Source organism: Castor canadensis, chromosome 16 (assembly GCF_047511655.1).
Source record: "Castor canadensis chromosome 16, mCasCan1.hap1v2, whole genome shotgun sequence".
NCBI classification, from domain to species: Eukaryota; Metazoa; Chordata; class Mammalia; order Rodentia; family Castoridae; genus Castor; species Castor canadensis.
Genome location: NC_133401.1, coordinates 26,651,135 through 26,672,128, shown reverse-complemented (window position 1 = coordinate 26,672,128; position 20,994 = coordinate 26,651,135). Strand labels below are relative to the sequence as shown.

Genomic DNA, 20,994 nt, shown 5'->3' with positions numbered 1-20,994 from the left:
CATTTTTCAGTTCTAAGGTTGAACTCAGTGCTTGACGCTTGTGACACAGGTGTTCTACACTCAAGGCATGTCTCCAGCCCATTCTGCTCTGGTTATTTTGGAGATAGGTTCTCACTTTTTCCCTAGACCAGTCAGGACATGATTCTCTATTTTAAGCTTCCCACAATATCTGGGATGTCAGGTGTGCATGACCATTCTTCTTTTTTTCTGTTGAAGACAGAGTCTTATGAGCATTTTACTCTGGTCTCAAACCCTGATCCTCTTGACCTCAGCCTTCCCAGTAGCTAGGATTACAGGCATGAGCCATGCAGGCCTGGCCCATTGCCTCGTCTTGAATAATGTCTGTTCAGGTTCTTTCCACAGTTTTACTTGTTTGAGATGTCTGAGTTCTTTATGAATTTTGAGGACTCATCCTTTTGTACATAAAGGTTTACAATTTTTTTCTGTCACTCTATGGACTGTCTCTTTGCTCTTGGCTGCTTCCCTTACTCTGCAGAGTGTATTACTTTCGTGTAACCCTATTTGTCTATTTTGCTTCTGCTGCCTGTGCTTTGAGGCCCCAGGCTGAAGTCATGCAGGGTCTCCTGTGCTTTCTGCATAGCTTTGTTGCTTCACATCCTGCATTTAACCCTTGACTCTGTCTTGTGATAACGTGTGTTATATGAGAATACAACAATGTCCACATCCACCCTTCTGCAAATCAGTACCCAGTTTTCCCAGCATCATTTATTGAAGGATTGTGTTGCCCACTGTGTGATCTTGGGGATTTTGTCCCAAACCAATCGACCATAACTGCATGGATTTATTCTGGACTCTCTATTTTGCTCCACTGACTAAGTCTGATTTTACACCAGTTAAATTTGGTTTTCCCTGCCATTGAAGTCAAGTAGGGGGACAACCCCAGTTTTTTGTCTTTTATTGATTGCTTTTGACTACTATGGGTCTTTGGTGATTCCTTGCAAATATTGGATTGGATTTTTTGTTCCTGTGTAACAAAACAGGTAGCATCTCAGTTTGAGACCAGCCTGGGTGAATAGTAATATCCAATCTTAACCAATAGCTGGAATCAGTGGTATGTGCCTGTCATCACAGCTGTACATGAAGCTGAGATAAGGATGCTCACCATTCCAGGCCAGATTGAAGTTTATGAGACCCCATTTCACAAAAAAACCTAGGCTTGGTGGTACATGCCTGTCAGCCAGAGCAAAAAGAGCTGGAGGTGTGGCTCAAGGGTAGATCACCTATTTTGCAAGTGAGAAGCCCTAAGTTCTCACCTCAGTACCACTGATAAAATAGAGTATCAATTTATCTTGCCAATTGCTCTCCATTCATTTGTACCATGTTCAGTTTATTTCATGGTTTTCACTGTACACATCTGTCTCTCCTTGGATAAATTGCTCTTAAGTATTATGTTTTCAGTTGCAATTGTAAATAAAATTGTCATCCTGATTTCATTTGGAGAATTTGCTGTGGATGTGTAGAAAGGAAACTGATATTTGTATTGATTTTGTTTAATGCAACTCAACTGAGTTCATTTACAAGTCTTAGATTTATAAAAAAATTCATTACCATATATTTATTTTATGCAAGAATGAGTTTCCTTGGCTCTGAACTAGTGGGTTTAATTCTGGGTTTTCTATTCTCTTCCAATTGTGTTTTGTTTTTTGACAGTCCCAGGCTGTTTGTGTTACTGTGGCTCTTAATATAATTTGAAGACAGGTATTGTGATGCATCCAGCATTGCTCTTTTCAATTATAATTTTTATCACTTTTGCATTTATTTACATGTATATACATTATTTTCACCTCCACCCCCCCACAGCATTGCTCTTTTGGCTCTGAAGTCCTTTGACTATTTAAGTTTTCTTGTGTTTCCATAATGATTTCAGGAGTTTTTTTCTCTATTAAAATGAAAAATGACTTTGGAATTTTCTTTATGATTGCATTGAGTCTGTACACTCATAATGCTTTCAGTAATATGGCTATTTTAAGCTATGTTCACAACAAGAATTCTGCCAATCCATGAGCATGGGGCTTGTCCCCCAATTCTAATGTCTTCAGTTTCTTTTTCATTGCTGTATAGTCTTCACTGTGGAGGTCTTTCACCTCATTGGCTAGGCTGAAGCCCAAGCATATCAAGAGGCAATTTTGAATGGGTTGATGGAGCTGCTAGGGTTTATGATTATGTCCTCCACAGAGACAACTTAGTTCTTCTTCTCTGATGTGGATTGCATTCAGATCATTTTCTTTATAAATTTTTACTAGGATATATTCATAGTATGGGGTGGGATTCATAGTGACAATTCAGATTAGACTTATATTGTACATTAGCTACATTGTCAAATTTTCTCTCCCTGTCAAGCCCCTCCATGCACCATATGAAGCAATTGAAAGAGGTTTCTTAGTTCTGTTGCATAATAGTATATGAAGTCCATATACCAGATACCGTCACTTTAATCACCTTCATTCATCTTCCCCCTTCTAATAGTACCACATACACTCAGCCTATTTTACAGCCATGTCTTATGTTATCAATATTTAACTTGATGATAAAGGGGAGTCTCAATGTACACCCACTGTGGGTGTACTTTACTTTTGTCTAGTAAAACTCTTCCATTGCTCTCCCTCACCCCTTTACATCCCACTGTCCATTTTTCAACAGCTTTCCATAAACACCCTTATATCATCTACCTTCACATCTTATATTATGCAATATTATTGATGCTCTATCATTTTCTTTAACTGTCCCTCCTTCCCTGAGTTCCATAAAGTAGTTCGACTATTACACATATGTTCTACATCTGAGTTTTAATATCATCATGCTTGTTTTTGTGTATATGTTTATCTTTGGATTTATCTTCCATATAGGAGAGAAAAGATAAGGCCCTTGTGTTTCTGAGCCTGGCTTACTTCACTTACTTTGATGTCTCCTAGGATTTCCATAATTTAGATCATGCCATCAGCAAACAGAGACAACTTCACTTCTAAATCTCCAATGTGGATGGTGGTCAGGTCATTTTCTAACCTGCTTGTGTGTGTAGGATTTGTAACATTAAGCAGTGTCTAAGTGATGAGAGTAAATACAGTTGAGCAGGGATTCACACCTGTTCCTTCAGAGAATACAGGTTCTACTGACACTAACTGAACTCTGATACTCATCTAGAAGTGAGTCTGAGCCTGTGAGTGTTCCCAAAAGGGGAGTTCCTTCTCAAGAAAACACAAATAGTGGATGATAGGTACATAATTAAGTAAAGTTCAGATTTCCCCTCAAAACTGGAAAGAAACCTAATCATCACCCTGGAGAATGAAGCCAGTGTACAGAGGGAGGAGAGTTCTGAGGGAGGAAGTAGGGACACTGCAGAGGCTGGAGTCAGTCAAGTGTGGTGTGGAGGTACAGGTGGTGCCTCTGTAGGACAAAAAGGGAAGTCCAGGGAAAGAATGTTTGGAATAAAGAAAACTGCACTCCAGGGTGAGAGGATATTCATGGTATCTTCCTTATTCCCTGCATCTCCTCTGCTCATCTCCATGATGAAGCTCCTGTGATCTGCACTCTCAGGTGTTAACTTTGTCTCTGCAGCTCTGTGTCCCCCTGCAGCAGGAACCTGCATCTTCCCTGCAGGATTTCCAGGGCTGGGGAGACATCTGGCCATGGAAGGATCCAACAATGCTATGCAGAAGGACAGGCTCAGGGAGTGAAGGAGACCCCATGGGAGACTCTATGATGGAAGATACATTCTCAGTTATTCTCAGTTGCCAAGGCCAGCTCAGGTAAGCACAATGTCTAATTGATTCTATGTCCTGACCCTCAGTGAGATGAGGAGAGATCAAGCACTCAGAGGTTGTGGTCAATGAAGATCCTATTTTTATCTTAGGTAGCTTGGTACCCACCTTAACCACAGTGTCCTGGGGAAATGAGAGCCAGCCACCTGTGGAGGGCAGTTCATTTTCCTGTGAGGCTGGTGATGTAACATCCACATGACAGGGAAAGCCTGGTTTCAGTGGCTATATCCTGTATCTGTCCATCCTGCTGGACACTCTGTTCTCATCTACCAGCACATACAGAGGCAATGGGGGCAGACACTATGACCCAAACTCTCATGGTTCTATGGCTTGTGATATTTGCAGCAGTGGAGTGGGCAACCTAATCTGGGAGGGACCCCAAATTGCATCCATGCCCTGTTCTATCAGGAGTCCCCAAAGTCTCAGGGCCTTAAGGAGAGGACCTACTCCAGCTTCAAGGGCAAATCTGTCACAGAGAAGCATTCCCTGAGATAAGTCTGGACACAGTACCTGAGTGTAGGCAGTGTGTGCCCAGCTACCCAGTTTCTTTCACTCCATGGACAAAAGACTATCCTTAGGAAGTGGGGATAGAAAACACCAGTTCTCACCAGCAGATGTTGGAGATGCCTGCAGTGTCCTGGAGCTGAGAGCTAAGATCTGAGGGGTACATGTCCCGGGACCCATCTTGATTTCCTACAGGGACCCTCTCCATACAAAATAGAGGCTTTTACAGTCAAGGGCATAACAAACAAACAAAAACACCCACAGTCACACCTGTGTAGCCATCGGTGGCCATGTACCTGATGAAGATTTATGCCTTAAAAGGATTATTTAGAGTTCAATCATTGTAAATGTGGTCTGTGTATTCATTAGTGACCTATGCTTTAGCTAACTAACCTTACCAATACATTTGCTGCCATGAGGAGGTTGGTGATCTGGAGTCTGTCAGCAATTGCCATCAGGGAGCCCAGAAATGGATATGTTTTATTGCTTATTTATATGCTTATTATAAACCATAATATTTATGGTTAAGATGGAAAATGTGTATTATGTAAGAAGAAACACACGTTTACAATCTATGAAAAAAGACATACAATGACAAACTTCAAATCAGTTGCATAGAGGGAGTCATCTCTAGGGCTTACTACAGAACAGGTAATGCCTGTTCACAGTACTTTATTAGGTATTGTATAAAGGAGTAGAAGGGAGGATTTTGGAGGTTCACATCACAAAGTAATGATAAATGTTTTAGGAGATGAAAGTGCTGATTTTTTGTTTTTGCAACATTTTAGTATAAGTTTTTGCTTTGTGTTTAATTAACAAATAGTTTCACACATTTATGGGGTAAAATGTGATGTTATGATACATGCATACATTTTACAAAGATTAAATCAAGGTAATTAACATATACACATTTCACATATTTATAATATGTGACTAGAAGAAGGGAAAGAGGGGTAATATTGAAGTACTTCCTGCCCCATTTTACCACCTGGTCCTATCAATATTTTTTCTTTTTTTTTAAATTATTCATATGTGCATACATTTCTTGGGTCATTTCTCCCCCTTGCCCCCACCCTCTCCCTTACCACCCACTCCACCCTCTCCCTCTCCCCACCACCCCCTCAATACCAGGCAGAAACTATTTTGCCCTTATCTCTAATTTTGTTGAAGAGAGATTATATGCAATAATAGGAAGGAACAAGTGTTTTTGCTAGTTGAGATAAGGATAGCTATACAGGGAGTTGACTCCCATTAATTTCCTGTGCATGTATTTTACCTTCTAGGTTAGTTCTTTTGAATCTAACCTTTTCTCTAGTTCCTGGTCCCCTTTTCCTATTGGCTTCAGTTGCTTTTAAGGTATCTGCTTTAGTTTGTCTGAGTTAAGGGCAACAAATGCTAGCTAATTTTTTAGGTGTTTTACCTATCCTCACCCCTTACTTGTGTGCTGTCACTTCTATCATGTGCTCAAAGTCCAATCCCCTTGTTGTGTTTGCCCTTGATCTAATGTCCACATATGAGGGAGAACATACGATTTTTGGTCTTTTGGGCCAGGCTAACCTCACTCAGAATGATGTTATCTAATTCCATCCATTTACCAGCGAATGATAACATTTCATTCTTCTTCATGGCTGTATAAAATTCCACTGTGTATAGATACCACATTTTCTTAATTCATTCATCAGTGGTGTGGCATCTTGGCTGTTTCCATAACTTGGCTATTGTGAATAGTGCTGCAATAAACATGGGTGTGCAGGTGCCTCTGGAGTAACCTGTGTCACAATCTTTTGGGTATATCCCCAAGTGTGGTATGGCTGGGTCAAATGGTAGATCAATGCTTAGCTTCTTAAGTAGCCTCCAAATTGTTTTTCAGAGTGGTTCTACTAGTTTGCATTCCCACCAACAGTGTAAGAGGGTTCCTTTTCCCCCGAATCCTCACCATCACCTGTTGTTCGCGGTATTGCTACTGATGGGTATTCTAAGGGGTGAGGTGGAATCTTCGTGTGGTTTTAATTTGCATTTCCGTTATTGCTAGAGATGGTGAGCATTTTTTCATGTGTCTTTTGGCCATTAGAATTTCATCTTTTGAAAAAGTTCTGTTTAGTTCACTTGCCCATTTGTTTATTGGTTCATTAGTTTTGGGAGAATTTAGTTTTTCAAGTTCCTTATATATTCTGATTATCAGTCATTTGTCTGATGTGAAATGGCAAAAATTTTCTCTGACTCTGTGGATGTTCTCTTCAGTTTAGAGACCATTTCTTTTGATGAACAGAAGCTTTTTCGTTTACTGAATTCCCATTTATCTATGCTATCTCTTAGTTGCTGTGCTGCTGCGGTTTCCTTGAGAAAGTTCTTTCCTATATCTACTAACTCCAGAGTATTTCCTACTGTTTCCTGTATCAACTTTAGAGTTTGTGCTCTGATATTAATATCCTTGATCCATTTTGAGTTAATATTCGTATAGGGTGATATACATGGATCTAGTTTCAGTTTTCTGCAGGCTGTTAACCAGTTTTCCCAGCAGTTTTTGTTGAACAGGCTGCTATTTCTCCATTGTATATTTTTAGCTCCTTTGTCAAAGACAAGTTGGTAATAGTTGTGTGGCTTCATATCTGGGTTCTCTATTCTGTTCCTCTGGTCTTCATGTCTGTTTTTGTGCCAGTACCATGTTGTTTTTATTGTTGCTGCTTTGTAATATAGTTTGAAGTCAGGTGTCGTGATACCTCCAGCATTGTTCTTTTGACTGAGTATTGCCTTGGCTATTTGTGGCCTCTTGTTTTTCCATATAAATTTAACGGTAGATTTTTCAATCTCTTTAATGATTGTCATTGGAATTTTGATGGGAATTGCATTAAACATGCAGATGACTTTTGGGAGTATAGACATTTTTACTATGTTGATTCTACCAATCCATGAGCATGCGAGATCTCTCCACTTTCTATAGTCTTCCTCAATCTATTTCTTCAGAAGTTTATAGTTTTCCTTATAGAGGTCATGAACATGTTTTGTTAGGTTTACATCTAGGTATTTGATTCTTTTTGAGGCTATTGTAAATGGGATTGTTTTCATACATTCTTTTTCAGTTTGTTCATTATTAGTGTATAGAAATGCTAATGATTTTTCTATGTTGATTTTATATCCTGCTACCTTGCTGTAGCTATTGATGATGTCTAGAAGCTTCTTAGTAGAGTTTTTTGGGTCTTTAAGGTGTGGGATCATGTCGTCTGCAAATAGGGATATTTTGACTGTTTCTTTACCTATTTGTATTCCTTTTATTCCTTCTTCTTGCCTAATTGCTCTGGCTGGGAATTCCAGTACTATGTTGAATAGAAGTGGAGATAGTGGGCAACCTTGTCTGGTTCCTGATTTTAGAGGGAATGGTTTTAGTTTTTCTCCATTGAGTATAATGCTGGCTGTAGTTTGTTATATATAGCTTTCATAATGTTGAGGAACTTTCCTTCTATTCCTAGTTGTCTTAGAGCTTTTATCATGAAATGATGTTGGATCTTATCAAAGGCTTTTTCTGCATCTAAAGAGATGATCATGTGGTTTTTGTCTTTGCTTCTGTTAATGTTATTTATTACGTTTATGGATTTTCATATGTTGAACCACTCCAGCATTCCTAGGATGAAGCCTACTTTGTCGTGCTGAATAACATTTTTGATGGGTTGTTGATGTGTTCCCACTATTTTGTTGAGGACTTTTGCATCAATGTTCATTCAGTAGATGGGCCTTAGTTCTCCTTTTTGGAGGTGTCTTTGCCTGGTTTTGGGATAAATGTAGTACTGGCTTCATAAAATGTGTTAGGCAGTTTCCTTCCCTTTCTATTTCGTGGAACAGTTTAAGGAGGGTTGGTATCAGTTCTTCTTTAAAGGTCTGATAGAATTCAGCAGAGAATCCATCAGATCCTGGATTTTCTTTTTGGGGAGACTCTTGATTGCTGCTACAATTTCATTTTGTGTTATAGATCTATTCAGGTGATTAATTTCCTCTTGGTGCAGTATGTATCTAGAAATCTGTCCATTTCTTTAAGATTTTCAAATTTATTTGAATGTAGGTTCTCAAAGTAGTCTCTGATGATTTCCTGGACTTCCATGGTGTTTGTTGTTATCTCCCCTTTTGCATTCCTAATTCTACTAATTTGGGTTTTTCCTCTCTTCATTTTAGTCAGGTTTGCCAGGGGTCTATCGATCTTGTTTATTTTTTCAAAGAACCAACTTTTTGTTTCATTAATTCTTTGTATGGTTTTTTTGGTTTCTATTTCGTTGATTTCAGCTCTTATTTTTATTATTTCTCTCCTTCTATTTGTTTTGGGATTTGCTTGTTCTTGTTTTTCTAGGAGTCTGAGATGTATCATTAGGTCACTGATTTGGGATCTTTCAGTCTTTTTAATATATGCACTCATGGCTATAAACTTTCCTCTCAGTACTGCCTTTGCTGTGTCCCATAGGTTCCGGTAGGTTGTGTTTTCATTTTCATTGACTTCCAGGAACTTTTTAATTTCTTCTTTTATTTCATCAATGTTCCATTGTTCATTAAGTAATGGGTTATTTAGTTTCCAGCTGTTTGCATGTTTTTTGTCTTTACTTTCATTGTTGAGTTCCAGTTTTCTTGCATTGTGATCAGAAAATATGCATGGTATAACTTCTATTTTCTTATATTTGCTGAAAATTGCTTTGTGCCCTAGGATATGATCTATTTTAGAGAAGGTTCCATGGGCTGCTGAGAAGAATGTATATTGTGTAGAAGTTAGATGAAATGTTCTGTAGACATCAACTAGGTCCATTTCATCTATGGTATATTTTAAATCTTGGATTTCTTTATTGATTTTTTGTTTGGATGACCTATCTATTGATGATAATGTGGTGTTAATGTCTCCCACAACCACTGTATTGGAGTTAATATATTCTTTTATGTCTTTCAGGGTATTTTGATGAAACTGGTTGTGTTGACATTGGGTGCATACAGGTTGATAATTATTTCCTTTTGGTCTATTTCCCCTTTTATTAGTATGGAATGCCCTTCTTTATCTCATTTGATCAATGTAGGTTTGAAGTCTACTTTGTTAGAGATAAATATTGCTACTCCTGCCTGTTTTCCAGGGCCATTGGCTTGGTAAATCTTCTTCCAGCCTTTTGTCCTAAGCCTATGCTTATTTCTGTCAGTGAGATGGGTCTACTGTAAGCAACAAATTGTTGAATCTTCCCTTTTAATCCATTTTGTCAAGTGGTGCCTTTTGATGGGTGAATTAAGATGGTAAAGAAGTGTTAGTACTGATAGGTATGTGGTGATTCCTATCATTTAGTTGTCTTAGATGTTTGAAAGTTTGATTATGTGTACCTAAGTTGAGGTTACTCTCTACTTTCTTGCTTTTTCTTTTCCTATGGTTTTGTGCTGCCTGTCTTTTCATGGTTAAGTTGGGTGTCACTTTCTGTGTGCAGAATCCCTTGAAGAATCTTTTGTAGTGGTGGCTTTGTGGTCACATATTGTTTTAGTTTCAGTTTATCCTGGAAGAGTTTTATTGCTGCACCTATTTTGAATGATAGTTTTGCTGGGTAGAGTATCCTGGTGTTGAAGTTATTTTCATTCAATTCCCGGAAGATCTCACCCCACGCTCTTCTTGCGTTTAATGTTTCAGTTAAGAAATCTGCTGTGATTTTGATGGGTTTACCTTAGTATGTTATTTGTTTTTCTCTCTTGCAGCCTTCAATGTTCTTTCCCTAGTTTCTGAACTTGTTGTTTTAATGATGATATGTCGTGGGGTAGTTCTGTTTTGATCGGGTCTGTTTGGTGTCCTGGAGGCCTCTTGCATCTGTATGGGATTTGTATGTATCTAGATTTGGGAAATCTTCCATTATTATTTTGTTGAATATATTACATATTCCCTTCGCTTGCACCTCTTCTCCTTCTTCGATGCCCATGATTCTCAAGTTTTGTCTTCTGATGGAGTCAGTAAATTCTTGCATTTTCTTTTCACAGGTCTTGAGTTTTTTACCTAATAGTTCTTCTATTTTTCCTTTAATTACCATTTCATCTTCAAGTTCTGAGATTCTGTCTTCTGTTTGTTCTATTCTGCTGGACTGGCCTTACATTTTGTTTTGCAGTTCTGTTTCCTTCTTTTTTTCCTGAGGTTTTCCATATCCTGGGTGGTTTCCTCTTTAATGTTGTCTATTTTTGTCTTGAGTTCATTTATCTGTTTATTAATCATGTTCTCTGTTTCACTTTAGGGTTTATACATTGCTTCTATGGTTTCCTTTATTTCTTCTTTTGCTTTTTCAAATTTCCTATTTTTGTTGTCTTGGAATTTCTTGAGTGTCTCCTGTACATTTTGATTGACCATATCCAGTATCATCTTTATAAAATTCTCATTGAGTACCCGTAGTATGTCTTCTTTTAAATTATTCTTGTGGGCTTCATTGGGTTCTTTGGCATAGTTTATGTTCATTTTTTGGAGTCTGGATCTGAGTATCTGTTTTCTTCATTTCCCTCTGGTTCCTGTACTAATTTTTTGCTGTGGGAAAACTGGTTTCCCTGTTTTTTCTGTCTTCCCATCATTGCCCTTGGTGTTGTTACTGTCCCTGTACTGTGTGCAATTAAGTCCTTTCTAGCTTGTAATAATAACAATGGTGATATTTAGAATGGAAGGGTGAGAGGAGATGGAAAGCAAAGAAGTTAAAGAAAAAGGGAAAAGCAAATGAACAGACAAGTAGGAAAAAGCAAAGCAAACAATCAAACAAAAAAGGTTCAAGGGTATAAACAGGGAGCGTTAGTCGACAGTAACTCAACTGGCATTAGAGAGACAGAGAGAGAAATGAAAATAAGAAATAAAAAGAATAAAGGTAAGAATAAAAATAAAAAATAAGTAAATGAAAGAAAGATATATATATATATGTAAAAATAAAATAAAACAAATGAAAAATAGAAAAAAAATCCTCCAAATTCAAATGCAACGAAGTTTCAGTCTTAATAATTTTGGTGTCTGTCTCAATCTCCAATAGTGGAGATGGTGCCTCAGATGTTGTTCTGTAGTTGTCTCATCAAAGGGGATGCATAAAGTAGACAAAAGTGTCCCAAGTCAAATGCAATACAATTTCAGTAAGTTTTTCAGCATGCAGGTGTAGTTCCATTGTTTTCTTATCAAATGTAGGGAGAGAGAAAAAAAAAGAGTCTGGAGACAGTTCTGTGAATGGTATCTGCGGCTGTAGCTTCCCTGCCCCCTACTGTCAGCCTGCTGTTGCTGGAGGTGTTATTTATGCAGATTTTGGGGTAAGCTTAACACTCCCCTTGCCCTGCAGGCTTTGTTTACTCAGAGTTCTGCTGTGTGTGAACCTCTGGTACAAGCTTTCCCCTTTCCAAGCACACTGGGGGAGGTGACACTGCACCCACTTTCTCTGGCCTGCATGTTTGTTTACAGCTCACAGTGGAAGTGGATCTTCCCCCTTCTCCTGTGGAGTTTTCCTCCCACTGCCACTTGACAAGCTTTCTAGCTCCTGATTGCTGGGCGGTGCTGCTGCTCCTGCCAGCTGACATGTTTGTTTACAGTTCACATGGGAAGTTGGTCTTCCCCCCTCTCCTGTGGGGTTTTCCTCCGTCCTCCACTCTCACAAGCTGTCCTGCTTCTGGTTGCTGGGCAAGCTCTGCTGCTCCTGCCCTCCCCGGCCAGTCCTGGCTTGTTAATTTACAGTTCCAGGAAGGAGTCCCCTCCACCCTCTTCGGTGCTCAGGGTGCCCCACTTCTTTGCAAGGTGTCTTTATTGTTCTTATTGCTTATTACTCAGTTTCCCTTTTTTCCCGGGGTGGAGGTCCGTCTGTCCAGGGAGCTATGCTGTTCTGGCCCAGGGTTGTCTGTGGGAGTACTGCGTACTGCTTAGCTCACCTTGTCTTCCCAAGCTGTGTGGACATGGGCAACTGGTGGCCTGGGGGCCCTCCTGGTTTCTCTGTTTAACATGAAGTGGAGATTCTCTGCTCTCGCTGAAGGTGTGGAAGGGTCAAAGTTTTGCCTCTTCTCAGTGATTTTGCCTGCAAGGCGTGTCTCCAGGGTCTCTCCAAGATTTCACTATAGGAGGCACGCTTTCTGCTTCCTCTCTCTAGCCACCATCTTTCAATTCAATCTTCTATTTATTCTTATGTCTATTCTGTAACCTAAATGTTGAAAATTTTTCCTGATGTTTACATTTTCAGTTTGTGAACATAGAATGTTCGTAACACTGTTTCTTTACATGAATATGGGCTCTGTCTCATTCCTCTGGAAATGTCACCTGCTCTCTGTCTTTCTTGGTCACTGTGTCTGAGAATTATAAATGTCATTCATGTTTGAAGCATGAACTTTTTGGGTATTATTTATATGTCTGTTCATCCTCATTAGGAGCTACTCTATCACATTATTTCCTTCCCTTGCTTTCTTTCAGAAGAGATTTTAAGAGTTTTAAAATTTTCTTTATTTCTTAATGCATTTGAAATTTCCAACATCATATTTTAATGTGCCATTGTTATATGACTGTCCAATTCAAACCTTCTTTCACCAGTTTTGTTTTCTCACATCACTCATTCTTTATCAACAGTCTTTGTTTTATTTTCAAATATAAAGATATAAATTATCTCTGAATGCCTAATCAGGTTAAACACACAAGTTCCTGGAGGCTCCTGGTGCCAGGTGAGACATCTGTGATGTGTGGCTCATCAGTCAATGTCCATCAGGGCAGGTTCCATGTCCTCTGAGAACCCTCCAGGGAGTGAGGATTCATGATCTCCCTGGGGTGGTGGACGCCAGATCAGTGAGCCTGCTGGTCTCAGCTGGGCACCTCTGACTGGGAGGAAGTGCAGTTTTCCCTGTCTGAGTGCCAGCCGGGCATAGGTCACTTCCTGAGGATCCTTAGGAGCAGCAGCCTGGAGGGGAGAGAGTGAGAGGGAAGGTGCACACTTAGTATTGGGGAGCCAGGGCCTTGGGTAAACAAGACCCACTTGAGTGTACACCTGCCTGTCCCAATCTACCAGTGTTTCCTTTGTGTGCAGGAATTCCCCTGACATCAGGGAATGACAGGCAGTCCTTCCCCTCTTGAGTCCAGAGTGCTTCACCTCGATGTAGGTCACCCCCTGGAGGTCTTCCTCAGGTGTTACCTGCAGCAAGGAGACAGACAGAGACAGACTGTCCTGGAGCCATCTGGATCTCCTCAGCCATTTTTCCCCATGTTGGCCCAAGTGATACTTTCAAACCTTAAATCACATTATGTCATTTATGATGGGCTATTCAGGAGCTTCCTAAGACCTCTGAACTTCAGACAGCTTCCTTCCTATAGTTCTGAGCTCTCATCCTAACACTCTGACCCTTGTTCACATGGCTTTAGCCACAGAGGCCTGTCTGAAAAAGTGTGTTCCCCTCCAAGACCTTTGTACTTGCTGTGTCCCCTGCAGGCAGGCACTAGTGTAGTCAATGTTTGTAGTTTCTCTCCATCCATGCATCTCTGAAGACAACTCATCAGAGTCCCCTTGTAGTTCACACTGACCTCTCTGCCCAAAGCTCTCCATTCTTTGCTTCATTTTCCCTAACAGACTTGCACCCCCAATATGTGGCATTTATTTGGTGTTGTATCCCAATCTGAAGGTGAACTTAGGGCAGAGTGGGTTTCCTGTCACTGCTGCATCTGCAGCCCCTGCAGATGAGCCCAGCCAAGACAGGTCTTCCTCTGCATGGCTGGGGGAAGGAGTGGAGGGTCCTCAGGTGCATAGGGGGCTCATTTACTCATGAGTGCTTCTGAGACCCAGGAGCAGACTAACAGCCAGACAGATGTTGAGGAGGCAGGAAAGAGACAGGAGGGAGGCACAAGAAAGCCAGGAGAGAAAGAGAGGGCACAGCAGGTGGAGGTAAGAGCTCCCAGAAGATAGGGATCAGAATGTCTCAAAGTGCTGAATGAGTGGAGGACAGAGAGGGTTCCTTGAATGAAATTGAGGAACAGACGTTCCTAGAGCCATGGATGGTTGTGGGGGGTCTCACCCCACTTCTCAGCTCCACCTGGTACTCAGTCTGTGTGCCCTTCACAGCTGCATCTGTTGGGACAGAACTGGGTGTCATCTTCTGGTGATGTCCTGAGGTTCACAGTGTGGAGTTCAGTGAGACTCAGCCAAGCCCAGTCCCTTCTTTCCTCCAACTGTGGTATTGAACCCTGAAACATTGGTCACCCAAAGTCTCTCATCCTCTCACAAAGGTTTTCTTCCAGGACCTCAGAAGCTGGGCTGGAGCTGGGAATAGAAGAGCATCAGGTATCAGTGAGAGATGGTACACAGATTGGGGTCTGCATCCTTGAGCAGGAATTACGTCTTCTGCAGGCCTCTGTCCCTGGATGCTGGCTCCATGGCCCCTGCAGGATGTTAGAAATCAGCCTCTCTGTGGGCTGCATGACAGGGAAGAGTCTCAGACCAGAGGGCAAAACCCACCTCACAGGCCTCTGCATGGGTGGACAGGGACTTTAAACACATTGGACTGATGTCCACATGTTCCTGAGGTGGAAAAGCTCAGAGAATATCTGAAATTTTCACACATACCAAGATCAAGTTTTCCTGTTGTAGGTTTTCTGATAGGAGATTCTGCATAAGGGTCTCTCAACTGTTCTGTCTCCACGTGGATGGTGTTTTGGGAGTTGGTGTCCTGAGCCCAAACTTGTTCAGTGCTTGAGGAAGCCCACTCACACCTGCAGTCCATGTCACCCACTACCTGCTCACCTGACCTCCTGCATTTTCCCTGACGTCCATGCCAGAAGAGGTAGAGAAAGAGGAGGAGCAGCAGGAGGAAGGCCACTGAGATCACGATCAGAACAAGCTGATACCACTGCAGTCCTTGGGGACAAATGATGTAGTGAATGAGGAACAATGCCACTCATCTGACCACCTATTGTGTGATATGCCCATGCTGGGTAATTTGTACCCTTTATCTCTGACCCTTACACTCCTGTCGCATGGGATTGCCACCCCATCCCAGTTAGTTTACAAAGGAGGAAACTGAGGCTCAGAGTGGCAAATCAACTGCCCCAGGTCACCCAATAGGAAGCAGTAGATTTGGGATTGGACCTGCAGAGTCTGACTTTCAGCCTGGATGGCTGCACCAGAGCTGAGCCTCCTGAACAGGAGGGAAAGAATCTGAATTTTCCTGTCACTGCTTTGTGCCCCATTCCCGCACAATGTCACCATCACTGTGGCAGAGGGGACAGGTACACTGCACAAATGGGTCTTGGAATCTCCCCTGGGCAGCCTCCTCCCCCAAGAGGTAAGGGCCACGTTCAACACTGAACGGAATTTGAAGGTATAGTTTAAGCCTACCCTTCATACTTGCAGATACTGAGGCACAGATGGCACAGGGGCTTGTCCAAGTCAACAGCTTACAGGACTCTACACAAACCCTCTAACTCAGTCCCTTCCCACCTGGACTCCAACTCCTAATGGAGCTCATTGCTTAACTCTCTGGAGATCTGACCCCACCTTATTCTCAGCTGATACCTCAAAAGGCATGTCTCTGAGGATTGACATCTTTCTTTTTCTCTTTTCCATCTTCCTCTCCCCACCTCTACACAGTTTCTTTGTCCCTTTTCTGAGGCACACAACCCTCATCCTGGCCATCACCTCTGGGGATCTACCAGCATGAGCCGTGCAGTCTTTTCTCTGACTGACGCTTTTGGGATCTTTACCTATGATTAGGATGTCCAGGGGTTCATTGGTGTCTGAACACTCACTGGACTGGCTGTGTGAATCATACATCTATACCAGAACCCAATGGAGGTACGCACAGGTCCCATTGGGAATTTGGCCTGAGAGAGCCCAGATTGGGGTGCTGGACATGCTGCTGGGTGAGGTCATGCCTACTCCTCTTTCCACAGAAAATCTGTCATGGCCAAATGCAGAATGATATTGGAAGAACAAGGTTCCTCCAGGGTCCAAGATAGGGCCATGTTTGTTGATGAAGGATGGCTTTCTGGACATCCCTGAAGAGAGGTCAGGGTCTAAACAGTAGATTCCTGCCACACTGTCTGTCAAGTCTGGATCTTTTACTCAGGGTGACACAGCTTCCCTCCCACTGGGAACAGGGCTCATGACAAAATGTTGGGGATTCAAATGTAATTGGGTCAAAATTAAGGAAACTCACCTGATACCAGGAGCTCCAGGGGTTCACTGGGTGCTGACCACACCTGAGGTTTGTTCTTGTAATGGCCAAAGCATCTGAATATCCACCTGTGACTGGGAATCACAGGGCCATCAGGGAACAGGGCCTGTAGTTGCCCACTGGGATGACTCTGAGAGTCCAGGGACCAGTAGACCTTCTGTTCTCCTCCTTTAGTCAGAATGAACCTGTCATATCCCTCCCTCCCTTGAGCCACACTGGAGAATAATTTTCCATCCTGAGGTCCCCACAGGTCTGGACAGGATTGAGAGGCTGGGTTTGCTGTAGGCTTCTAGGAAAGAAGGGGTCAGTGTGTCAAAGTGGCTCTCATCTCTCAGTAGTTCAAGGGTTGGGCTGTGAGATGGGCCACCCCTGACAGAAGACCCTATTCCTGGGGCAGAGCCAGAGGTTGGGAACCCTGAGTGTCCTCTCACTTGTCATCAACAGCTCCAGGGGGTCGCTGTCCTCTGACCAGCCAACAGGGCTGTGATAGTTACAGTGACATCTCTCTAGATTTGGGTCTGTCATATACATGATGGAGAACTTGGCCTTGTGTGTGGACTGCGGAGTCTTCTGTTTGTCCCAAGATGCTGAGCTTTTCTCTTTAAACCTGGGACTCCAGGTTGCCTTCACACCATATGGTCACCAGCATACCCCAGGGGTTCATAGAGTCTGGCTCAGCCCAGAGGGTAGGTTTTGGGAGGATCTCTGCAAGGAAATCAAAGGCTTGGTCTCAGGAAATCCCCCGTTCCTTTCCTGGTCTCAAGGAAGGACCGTTCAGGCACACCAAGCATCAGCCTAAACTGAGGTTTTTGATCCTTAGTGCCCAGGGTGTCATCTTTTCCCCAGTGAAGGGGAGGAATATAGGACATTTGAGGACAAACTCACCTGCCAGCACTCGTGTCCAGGAGTCCATACTTAGTTCTGGAAGAGAGTTTCATTTGAAAATTTCATACCTGAAGACTGAACAGGTACTCTCCTCTCCAGAGTCTCCTGTGCCTCTGGGGTATCTTTATGTCCAAGACCTGGCTTTGGGGTGGCAGCCCTCCCAGACTAAAGAAATCCCTTCCCCTCTTCACAGGTCACCCAGGTAGAGCAGAACCTTGAGTTTGGGATCCATTGCGTATTCTATATGGACCAGGGATGCACAGATGGATAAGAATAAGTTGCCCAGTTGGAAAGATGGAGAGATAAGCGAAGTGTGACCACACAGAATGCAGGTCCTGCCTCGCACATGGTTGTGATACCAGGAGCCCAAAAGGAAATGGAAATGCAGTGTATAGGAACCTGGTTCTCATTTCTGGAGCACTAGGGTGTGGCAAACACCACTCTTTTGGCAGACACATGAAACAGAAATGGTAATGTCTGTGACCTCTGGCTACTTCCATCTTGCGTTATCTTCTTCTTTCCTCCAAAGTCATCTACGTTGTACATCACAGAATAACATGGTCCAAAATCACTAACTTTAGCACTTAGTGTGTAAACACACTCATACACACACAAACACACAGAACACAAACACAGAATATTATTACCTTCCTATTTCTGCTGTAACAGTGTCTGAAAACAACTGAGATCACTATATTACTCTTCTCCAGGTCTGAAGGGTAAGGTGACCACAGGGACACAGTCAAGCTCCCCTCAGAGCTGTCTCCTCTTCACGCTCAGGTCAGATTCTGCTCATTCACCTCTTCAAGCTCCTGCAGGTTGTGCATCTTATCCCTCTTCATCCCTCTCATCTCAGAGGTTAGCATGTTGTTCCCAACTCTGCTCTACCTTCTCTACTCCGTCTTTCATGATGAGTCTCTGCTTCCCTCTTTCACTTACTAGGACTTGGTTATTTTTCTGTGACCCCGTGGTTATTCTGTCTTCTTAGTTCCTTAAGGTCAATTAATTGAGAAAGCCCCTTTCTGTCAGGTAAGGTAACACTGTCATAGGTTCTGGGAATGAGCATGTGAATTTGATTGTGTGTGAGGCCCATGATGTCTGTCTCTCCATCATGGTTGGCTTTTCTCTCAATTCAGCAGGTATTCTGGACATCCAGGTTCCCCTGACACCATGTGGTCACAAGTTTTCCCCAGGTTGTCACAGAGCTTGGCAGAGCCCAGAAGTGAGTGTGCTATTTTGTATACGAAACACTTCTGGGAACTTCTTCAGCCAAATCTCATATGAGCCATTTCTCTGACATTGGACGATGGTTGAATTCAATTTAGGGTTGTGTTGGTCATGATGGTGACATCTGATTCCATGATGACTTGGCTATATGTGTCCAGGCATTCACACTCAGGTGGAGCTCAATAGAAATACAGAAGTCAATTCCCTAAGAAGAATGGCTCTCTGAAGACATGTCACAGTGTGACTCTCAAACCTTTAGGTATATTCTGGGACTCATCACAGCCTCCTTACACAGATGTTCCATACATGGACTCTGCTGGATGCTGTGATTCAGGTTTTCTACAGCCTGTATCTGTTGCAAAGTTTTCTCTTGTGTGTGGCCCCATCTGAACCAGCTGACTTTTAAAGATCTTATTGAATGAATTGTGATCACACACCCAAAGAGGCACATGATGTACTTAAATTTCAGTAGAGGCCCAATATATTTGGAACTTTTTAACTTATTAAACATGTGTGCAGTGGAGCATGTCTTCACTTTGTATGGACAATCTGTACATGTTCAGGAATCTGGTCTCCTAGAGCTTTGATCAAGGTACCAAGATCTTGAATTCAGATAGATTTATACTCAACACTCAGAAACTCCTTGTTTTACCCAACACCCTCTAATAGTACAACAGCTATTAGAGTTCCACAACATGCACCATCACTGTGATGGACTCAGGGCAACCTGCTCAATGGAGAAGCTCCTCACCTGCAGACCACATGGCAGAAGCTGGTTTGACACAGACTTGCATATGACAGTGGAGAAGCACCTCTGATCCTCAGCCCTAAGACCCTTGGAAAATAGACTTCAGCCAGACCCATAGCTTCACACATGGTCACAGATGTGTGGATTTTCATTTTAATGCAACCTTGTCTTGAGCAGCAGCTAGAGTAGGAATCAGTACTTGATTCCCACACCCACTGCAGGCTGTACGGTCCTGTGTTGTCTTCCCTACAAGAGCATTGAATGTGCAGTATTTGATGGGAGTCTGAGTCACCTCCTTCTTGGAATGTGGAGTGACATTTTTCTCATTGTTCTGCAGTGCCTTCCCCTGGCTTTTCTTCCATGGATAAGTCAACAATACACATATTAGTACAAAAACTCCACAGAATACACGTTCTGTTTATCAATAAAGTAACTCATTGTCCTTCCATATGAAGTGGGCCGAGCTGAGTGCTGCATTTAAAAATTATGATGATTTCCTTGCCTGCACACTATGTGGAGGACATGAGAGGCGAGAGCTCCAGGTCTGACTAGATAAGAGGACTCCACAGATGGGCATGCAATACCCTTGTCTGTATTTTCACACTGAAAGGTTCACAGGAAACAAAACTGCTATTTCCCAACACATTGGCCTTTGCATGGTCCCAAATAATATATACAAGTGCTCCTCTTTCAGAAATCAGTTTCTATCTGTCCTGAATCCCGAGTTTCATACGTATGTATTTTCCAAATATGACATGGAGAAAAGAGAACCACATATGGGAAGGTCAGGAGCAGCTGGTTCTATCCATGGTTCTACTACTTCTTCTCTTCAATGGTTGTGTTCATGTGTAAGTCTTCCCAGAGTAAGGAATCCTGGGCTGACTGTGTTACAACAGTAGCAAGGGTGGGATGTTGGCAGCCCTTTTCTTAAGGGATTGACACTTGCTTTGGGTCAAACTCAGTTCCAAGGTAGAGTGCAAGAGACCCACCCCCTCATATGCCCTAGGACTAAGTTGAGAGACAAACACTTTTTGCCTTTTGATGAAGAAATGAGAGGCCAGCCACTATGAGAAGCATGCAGAGGGAAGAGACATGACACATTCCCTTTGCTCTCCCATCCTGGAGTTCCATGATCTTATTCAGGGGTGAGGACATGGAACTTCAATAGGTGCAGGGCTGCCTCTGCTCTGCCAATTCAGCATTTGTGCCTGGCTTCAGTTTTAGGTTCCATCTCTATCCACTCACAGCTACAAACATCAGTGTCTGAACCCTGGTGAGAAGTTCCAGTGATGGATGAAGGCAGTATGACCCACGTGTTTCTGTCTTTAGTACAGGAATGATGACTTCTGTTTGCCCTCCCTTGTCAACTGTCCTGCATACCAGTATCTGGAGTTCACTTGGAGCTATATGGTGAGCATATAGTGAGGAACTGTGAACCTATGGTCTGGGTGTGTCCCACATGGAATCCCTGGCTGCAGGACATCCCAGATTGCTCACATCACATGGCAGTGACTGTCAGAATACCAGGATCCAAGTCTGGCTGAGAACTCAGGGCAGTGTGCCCCTCTACCATGGGGTCAGAGCATGAGCCTCACAGACAATGCTGAGTTGTGATAGGAAAAGGGTACCCATATGTATGGGTAAGGGAGGGGAGGACAGGGAAGTTCAGCCAGGGCTCTCATCCTCCTAGAAGGTTCTTATCAAATA

General features: G+C 42.5%; 1 protein-coding gene across 1 annotated transcript in view; it reads right to left on the bottom strand.

Moving 5' to 3' along the window:
• LOC141410450 (leukocyte immunoglobulin-like receptor subfamily A member 5) overlaps positions 1-20,994 on the bottom strand; it is a 71,693-nt gene that overhangs the window by 14,883 nt on the left and 35,816 nt on the right. The window contains exon 5 of the mRNA XM_074057372.1: positions 16,410-16,716. Within this exon, the coding sequence (XP_073913473.1) occupies positions 16,410-16,716 (307 nt within the window). The remainder of the gene's footprint in view (positions 1-16,409; positions 16,717-20,994) is intronic.